This window comes from Chenopodium quinoa, unplaced genomic scaffold (genome assembly GCF_001683475.1).
Source record: "Chenopodium quinoa cultivar QQ74 unplaced genomic scaffold, ASM168347v1, whole genome shotgun sequence".
Classification (NCBI taxonomy): Eukaryota; Viridiplantae; Streptophyta; class Magnoliopsida; order Caryophyllales; family Amaranthaceae; genus Chenopodium; species Chenopodium quinoa.
In genome coordinates, this window is record NW_018745448.1 from 9,641,533 (window position 1) to 9,650,782 (window position 9,250).

The 9,250-nt window shown below is 35.0% G+C and overlaps 1 protein-coding gene across 1 annotated transcript; it reads right to left on the reverse strand.

Annotated features, from left to right (window-relative positions):
• Nucleotides 1-1,462: 1,462 nt before the first annotated feature.
• On the reverse strand, nucleotides 1,463-3,140 carry LOC110713638. The gene is made up of 2 exons (XM_021892098.1): nucleotides 2,109-3,140; nucleotides 1,463-1,986 (listed from the first exon to the last, which is right to left on the reverse strand). The coding sequence occupies exons 1-2, from the start codon at nucleotides 2,574-2,576 to the stop codon at nucleotides 1,870-1,872; spliced, it is 585 nt and encodes a 194-aa protein (XP_021747790.1). The 5' UTR covers nucleotides 2,577-3,140; the 3' UTR covers nucleotides 1,463-1,869.
• Nucleotides 3,141-9,250: the final 6,110 nt, after the last annotated feature.

A 9,250-nucleotide genomic window follows, 5' to 3' on the forward strand; every position in this document is an offset into this window, starting at 1 on the left:
AAAACACCAATAGGGGTTGATTTAGTGCAATACAAGCTACCTCATCTACTGCCTACTCCTACTCCTAGTCCTTACATCCTAGATATATGTACAGCAAAAAAATCTTCTTTTTAGATTACCCATGTACACTTTATTCCCTTTTCCATTAAATGGTGGTGCATAAATCAGACAACTTTCTTTCTTTTGCTTGTTTGTTACTTATATGGTTTCTGCATTTAACAACTTCTAGCTTCAACTTATCAACTTTATATGCTATTTTCTACACATTAGCATTTTACCATTGTTTCTCTTGCAATGGCACATAGAGGTAAAAAATGTAACTGTGGCCTCCCTATTTCAAAGAGAACTTCATGGACTCATGATAATCCTAGTAGGAGATTCTTGGCATACAAGTTCTACAACTTTGAAACAGGCCAACGGGGCTGCGATTACTTTGAATGGTATGACGAAGATATGTCAGACTGGAAAAGGGATGTTACCAATGTACTTTTGAGTGAAAAACACAAGCTCAACACCGATCTTACCGTCCTCAAAAGCCGGGTGATTTGCATGGAGCATGAAATTAAAAGGCTTGTTCAAGAGAATGATCAACTCAAGAAGAAGACTGGGATGACTATAGTTAATTGTAATCAATTTGGGAATGTAATGCTTATTTGTGCAATTATCTCCTTTTTAATTAGTTACATCACAATCAAACTAGTTAGCTAAAAAGAGGGTTTTTTAAGGGCCACTACTATCTTGCACAATTTCAAATCAGATGGTTGTAACTCTTAAATGTGACATTCCTAGATCTTATTGTTGTTTCTAAATTTCATTCCATGTTGTTATTCACTTTTTCTTTGTCAGTCCAAAAATAGAATCAAGTTCATATAAACCAGTGATTTGTTTAAGATAAACCTTGTTAAAACATCATATTTGGATTAAAAAAAAAAAATCAAGAAGTTTATATATGGGATTTGGTATTTTTTAATATAAATGAGTTATTTGTTTAAGAAAAAGCATGTTAATATATCATATTAGGATTAATCAAAACTATTTTTAAAAAAAAAATACGTCGTATAAATGATTTATTTGTTTAAGACAAAGCATGTTAATATATAATATTAGGATAAATCAAAACTATTTAAAATAAAAAAACAAGTCCATATAAATGAGTTATTTGTTTAAGATAAAGCATGTTAATATATCATATTAGGATTAATCAAAACTATTTAAAAAAAAAAACAAGTCCATATAAATCAGTATTTTGTTTTAGATAAAGAATGTTAATATATCATTTTTGGATTAATCAAAACTATTTAAAAAAAAAACACGTCCGTATAAATAAGTTATTTGTTTAAGACAAAGCATGTTAATATATAATATTAGGATAAATCAAAACTATTTAAAATAAAAAAAACAAGTCCATATAAATGAGTTATTTGTTTAAGATAAAGCATGTTAATATATCATATTAGGATTAATCAAAACTATTTAAAAAAAAAAAACAAGTCCATATAAATCAGTATTTTGTTTAAGATAAAGAATGTTAATATATCATTTTTGGATTAATTTTAAAAAAATAAAAATCAAGTCCATATAAATGAGTTATTTGTCTAACATACGACATGTTAATATATCATATTTGGTTAAATAAAAAATGAAAATAGTCAACTCAATAACACAATCTTCAACACAACATTACTACTAATACATTAACCATTAATAAAAGCTACAAACTAGATCATTGTTCAACACATTAGAGAGCATATTAAATACTTAACAAGCATAAAATAAGTACTAATCCTCGAAAGGATTTTTAGGATACATAATAATCACCATAGTCGAGAAATAAATCATTCAAACATCGAAATGCAAATCAAGCCTTTCCTAATTAACCGCATCCTCGCCAGCCTTTGAAGTCGAACCCACAACCTCAACAGCCTTCGACGTGGAACCAACCTCCTCCACTCCAACCGGCGGGGTACTCACCACTTCTGCTTTTGCCTGTAATAAGAAAAAAAAAACAAAAATAAAAATAAAACAAATTACTTACAGGATTTAATAAATTAATTAGATACTAAGTCTATTTCAATATGTTCATAAAAGATTAAGATAAAACAAATAACCTTGATTAAGGCAACAACACGAAGAGGGCAGCTAGCAGAACCGACCACCATGACTTCGTCTTCTTCCGCCCTGCGCTTATCCCACATAAAGATCACCCCATCTTTCAATCCCACACTCTCATCAATATTCCAGCCCAATTGATCCCCTAAACTTCCAACTAATTTCCCAAAGTTAATCTCAGAAACACGGACCTCAGTAACAATGACAACAACAGGATTGTGAATATCCATCATCTTCTTAAAGTTGGACTCAAATGACGGCCTAGTAACACCCCTAGCATTCCATGTAATACATCTTGAACCTACATCAAAGGCTAACTCTCCTTTCATAATTTCAGGCATTAAGGTCACTTCAGAATACCTATCACAAGTGTGGGAATCAGACCTCCCAATTGCTACAGAAAAGTCAATATGGGTCAGAGGAGAAAATAGGTAAAAAATTTGAAGACCATCAGTGTAACATCCCATTTCAATTTTCAACTACTGTCATCTAAGGCATAAACTGGTCCATTAAAGTCTAGAATAGGTTCTGGGTCAACAATTCCTTGCGGAAACTTAGGAATAAGTTTTGTGTTACTAGACTATGGGAACTCAAAATTAAAATTATGCAGCTTAACAAACACTTCATTAACATTAATTCGACCCACTATGTCAAACAAATTGGGGATATGGGATGGTGTTTTAATACCTTTAGGAGAAACCATTACCATCCCCTTCAGCTTATCCTCCATGGACTTTCTGGGCTGCAAAAGATGTCGCGCAACACTTCATCTTTCAGGCGTAACAGCAACTTACTCTCGGTTTCAACATAATACTTGTATTTGTTGAAGTCGATTTCCTGTTTCCCATCGAAGTTGGCTCCCAGAAACACATTTCATCTGTGGTGGGAATGAGATAGCAACCACGAAGGAAAACTGGGTTAGCAGGGTCAAACGAAGCCATTGTTGGGTTGATTGGGAACGTGGAGTTCTTGGTTGAGTTTTAGTTTTTAAATTTTTAAAAATAAGTCAGAGAGGAAAGAAATGAGGTTATGTTGTGTAAGGTGTCGCTTACAAATCTTTCCTTTTATAAGCAATATTCGTGTTTCCTAAAATACCCTTAACCCTAAAATACTCTTAACCCTAAACCCTAACCCCAAACCCTAAACCCTAAACTCCTTACCCTAAACAACAAAACACCCTTATAGATAAGTTGAATAAGTTAAATAAACCTTACTATAAATCATATTACATTCTTCATTGAGTCTTAAGAGTGATTATTTAATGCTTGTGAATTAAGAGTGTCCATAATTTGGATTAAAATCGAGTTGCGTTTTATTGTGAATGATTATAAGCATCCATTGGGGGTGTCCATAATTTGGATTAAAATCGAAATCCAATCCATTAATCGAAAATCGGCCTAAAATATCGATTTCGGATTTTATTAAAATTAGCTCAAATACTAAAACTTACTACTTCATAAACAATCGCAATTTATTCAATTGTAGCAAAGCTTTATTTTTGTAAAAAATCGCAATTTTTTTAATCCAAATAACGAACTTTACTTCGGATTGAATTGCATTGGATTAAGAGAGTTAATCTGTATTAATTCAGATCGGATATGATTGGAAAATTAAAAACTTGCAATTATATTTCGGATATGATTGGATTTAATAACAGAAAGTGAACGCACCGCCCAAGTATCAATTGTCACTTTAGGTATCGATTGTTCAATGAATATGCAAGAAATATTGCTTGATCCAGACTAGAGCTGGCAAAAGATGGCCCGAGAAATACCGACCTATTAACCGACCCGTCTGAACCCGACCTTACCCGATCAGTAACCAACACCCTAGACCCAAGTTCACCCGAGTATTTGAGACACGAACTTGAACACTAACCGACCTAGAGACGACCCAACCCTAATGTAACCTGTAAATTATTAACCTGAACCAAACCCTACCTGAACCGGAATTGACCCATACCCGTTGTAAACCAGTCAAAACCCGAATTCAACCCGACCTGAACTCAACCCAACCTGTTCCTAAACCGACCCAAATCAACCTGACTAGAATTTCAACCCGACCTGTTACAAACCCGCAAATTCTTATTGACCCGACCCAAATTCAACCCGACTTGTTATCTCATGTTGGTATTGGAAGGGAAATTGAATCCTAGCTCTATTCCTTCAATATTGCACTTTGAATTTGAAGAGGTTAGTTTAACATGTTTTTTGGGACGATTTTCAGGGACAAAACATGTTTTCCGCAAATTATTGACTTGAAACGAACCCGATAATGACCCGACTTGATTATAACCCGCACATTATTGACTTGAACCAAACCCGACTAGAACTAGAGAATGAGCCGACCTAATTATAACCCGTAAATATTTGACTTGAACCGAAACCGAGAACGACCTTAACTCGTTTAAACCCGTGAAGACCCGAATGTAACCCGACCTATTTTTCACCTAATGTAACCTGGCCTTTTACTAACCTGAATGTAACCCGACCTATTTTTCACCTAATGTAACCTGGCCTTTTACTAACCTGAATGTAACCTGACCTTTTACTAACCCGACCCAAATACGATAAGATGTATGACCCGAAGTGACCCGACTCAAGCATACCCGAACCCGACAAGCATATGTTATGACATTTTCTCGTATTGTCCCGACCCGAGATGACCTGACTTACACTAAATCGACTCCAACCCGTCTAGTTCACCCGAATTGACTGCTCTAATCACGGCTAATAATCCAGAATATTAGGGATCTATTAGGTTTCCCGTTCCTGTTGAGTATGGTTTGGTTGATCGGTTGATTGTTAGTAAATTAAACAAATTCGGCCTAGTGTCAATACAAATGGCGAGATCCAAACTAACCCGAGATCGTGAAACAACATAGTTGTCTTGTCATTACAATTTGAACCCTAGCGAGTAAGGGATCTATGAGGTCTCCCGATCCCATTGAGTTTTAGGAGATCGGTAGAACGCTAGTCAATTAATTTTTTGAATCAGTAAATAAACTTTAGAATCTAATTTTTTGTAAAATAATTTCTTGAAATTATATATCATATTCCGTAAAACAGTATTATTATATCTCAAACAATCTTTATAGACTTAGAATCTAATTTTTTGTAAAATACATTCTTGCAATTATATATCCTATTTTGTAAAACAATATTATTACATCTCAAACAATCTTTATGGACTGAATCTAATTTTTTGTAAAATAATTTCTTGCAATTATATATCCTATTTTGTAAAAACAATATTATTACATCTCAAACAATCTTTATGGACTGAATCTAATTTTTTGTAAAATAATTTCTTGCAATTATATATCTGTAGGGAATAATTTCAAGCTTTAATCCCACTAGCTTGAACCCCACTGTGATCATACACTAAAGTACGGTGGCGTCCAAAAGGGAAGAAGATAAAGCAAAAGAGTCGCCAACAAGTTTTTTTAGGAACTTGTAAACCGTTCATAGGATGAAGATTACACCCCTTAACGATCCAAGAGATCGTCAACTCCATAAGGTCTAGAACCAAATAAGGGTTCGGGGATGAAGGTACAAATCCAACCTAAAAGAGATTGAACCTGCCCTAATAATAGGCCTCTACTTTATTCTGATCGTATTCATGTGCGCTTTCTGACTAACATGCAATCAATAGAATTAACCCTAAACCTGTTTATCTATGTTGGTTGAATTAAATGCACAAATAAATCTATTATTGGTGATCACTTGAAATTATAATCAAATTAACCCTAAACAAGATTATTAATCACCTTATTAAGCGTGATTACAAGTACCAAATTCCCTTTAAACATGCATAAAAGGTGATCAAGCAATAACAATAAAATCATCAAGCAACATAATAAATAATCAATATCATGAATAATAATCATAAATAATCATCATCACAATAATAATAATATTCATAATCATCATAAATTATAACAATTATAATCATAATCATGTTCATATTAATATTAAAACATAATAAAAATAGCAAGATCCTAGACATGATACTAACAAGATTAATAACAAATCCTAGCATGTCACTAATCAATAAAAATCAAATCTTTATCCTAACATGATACTAACAATCATGAATATTAGGAAGAACATAGGAAGCATCGTAACAATCATATTAAGCATATTTGATATTATAACCTTTCCCCTAAACATGATACTAGGAATATCATAATAACAATATAAACATGATTTCTACATCATAATATCAATTAAAACCATTTAAAGCAGTTACTTTGATGCGTCGTACCTCTTTCTAATAACAAAATACACACGTAAGTAACTTCAAGGAAAATAATAAAACAAATAATTAAATTAAATAATTGAAAGAGTGATTCGGGACCAAACCCTCAGAAATTAAACCTTTCACGTCTAGGGCGAAGGCAACTTCGAATATGGCTAGGTGTATCTAGATCTTGCGAATGCGGAATTTTGTATGTGAAAACAAGGTTTAGAAAAAAGAAAGAAAGAATTGAAAAGATTAAAAGAATGCTAATTAAAAGCTGATTGTAGCTGAGAACTCGTGAATGATGGGAATTGGTGAATGATTAAGAGAGAATTAGAGATTTAATGATTGCGAATGAAAACTGATTGTAGGTGAATGAAAACGGAGTTTTTTAATACGTTATTTATAGAGAAAATCAACCAAAAAAGATAAAATAACAGAACAGAGTCCTGACGCACGAAAAACAGAGCTGGCGCAAGCCCTGGCTAATTGGCGCTAGGCACCAACACCAGCGCCCGGCGCCAATGGCTATCGCCAGGCGCCAATGCCTGCGGTCAGGCGCCAAGCCTGGTTTTAAACGCGTTTTCGAAAATCAGATAAGTTTTCCGTACTGGAGGATAAAAATCATATAATTTCCTCGAAAAATGCTATTTGATTTTAATTAAAACTCTGAAAAGTCAACAGAAGTCAATTTATCAATGCTAATGAATTAGGAATGAAAAGAACCTTCTAGAAGAATCTAGAAGACTAAAACCATTCCTAATTGCATTAGGAATGATAAACATATTAGGCGCCTCCCCTAGATCATTGGGCCGCATATAAGGCTCAAACCGAGCCCAGTTTTAGTAAATTGGCCATAAACTTCCTCAATATTCATCGGAATTGGACTTATAATATATTCGTTGGAAAGCTCTTTTTAAGCCCATCAAACTACACTACTATTGGACCCATATCATGGACCAACCAAACTGGATTGGCTGTTTTCTTAAAATAAGTTTTTCAAAAACAGAGAGAAGAGAAAAGAAATTAAAACTTTCCGCAACACTAGACTTTCCACACTTTCGCTTCATTCGATTATGATTCGACGTGAAAGGTACTCATCATTGGGTTTGGTTTTTGGGGAGACACAAATGGGTGTCTACAGAAGCCCGCACTTTGGCTGAGTTTGGAGAAACGCAAGTTTCGAAAACAAAAAGTCAAAGTATCGATAGGGACGGAGAATGATTCAGAACGTTCTGCGATCCTAAATCACTCTTGTAACACCGATACTTGCAAAATTAGCGTTAGTTTAAATAGATAAAAGAGTTAAGAAACGCGTATCTTGCACCGTCGAGCACACGTCTCTGAAAGTAACTGATTGTTGCCGCCGCTTGTTTTGATGACCTCCTGCAAGTTAGAAAATGCCATCCCGCTTGAAAACCGCTACACCTGTAACTGCTTCCAAATATTAGAAGATTGCTTCGCCTGAAACGATCCTCATCCGCTATGATAATATTCCACGTCCAAGGGAACATCATCGAAGATTATTTCTCTCGAAACAATCCTCACCCGCATTGATAATATTCCACGTCCCATCGAAGATTATTTCTCTCGAAACAATCTCCATCCGCATTGATAATATTCCACGTCCAAGGGAATACTATCGAAGATTATTTCTTGAAACAATCTCCATCCGCATTGATAATATTCCACGTCCAAGGGAATACTATCGAAGATTATTTCTCTTGAAACCATCTCCATCCGCATTATGACCATCTTCCATGCCTAAGGGAACATGATCGAAGACAACGCCTGAAATTACCTCCAGTTGTTTGTGACAACTCTCCGCAAGCTAGGGAATGCCGTCGAAGATATCCACTTGAAGTCATCCTCATTTGATGCGATATTTTCCAAAGGAAATTACCGAAGACCCACGCCTGTCGATCTTTAAAAGTTCGCTGAACTTTGCTTCCGCTATGCCTGTACGTCGGCGCTTCTGCTGCTTTGAACCTGTATGTCGGTGCCTTTTGCAAATGAACCATTATGTCGGTGCTTTTTGTTAATGAGCCAATGCTTAGGCGCTTTAAGCTAAGTGAGACGATCTTTTATCAGGTCGATCACTTTATGTAATCAAGCCGATTACTAAATCATGTCAAATTGCTTAGAGGGGCTAACTGGCATACCAAGGAACCCAAAAATATGTTGCAGAAAGGTAGAACAACCTCACCAAGTGGCTGGGTGCTCTGGCGCCACTGAAAAGCCATCAGCGCCACTTAATTAGCCTTAGCGCCAGGCGCTGAGATTGGCGCAGGCGCCAAGCCTAATTTTGACGCCAATTTAGGGCTTGGCGCCAGCACGGGGATTTCCTTAAATACCCCTTTCCTCTTCATTTTGCTGCTGCTCGTCGCGAAATTGCTCGAAAAATCCGAAAAACTTCAATTGCTCGGTTCTTGCTCGTTTCTCAACCGAATTCGCTCAAATTTGTTGCAAATAAAGCTCTTTTCATCTATTTTCCCGATCTATGTAAATTTTCTTCAAACTCACATCAGTTTTTTTGAATTTTTGGCATGTTTATTCACGAATTTCATGTAAATTCGAAATTTATAAATTCAATTTGCTTTGTTTGTCAAGTTTTATGCCATGAAATTGCTTGATTATGTTTATATATTGCCTTGGGAGTAATTTGAGACTTGTTTGACTCAATTTGGTGAAGAAATGAGCAATTTGCCATTGTTGGACCTCTTGAGGTCGTGAAGAACAATGTGACTTGTTCTTGATGTTTTTGCTAGCAATTCTTGTCCAATTTGTCACAATAATTACTATAGTGTTGCAAGAAATTGTGTGATTGCTTGAAAAATGTCGTATATGCTCAATTTGAATTTGTGCTCTGTTTTAGTACTACGTACTCTGTTTTTTTTGC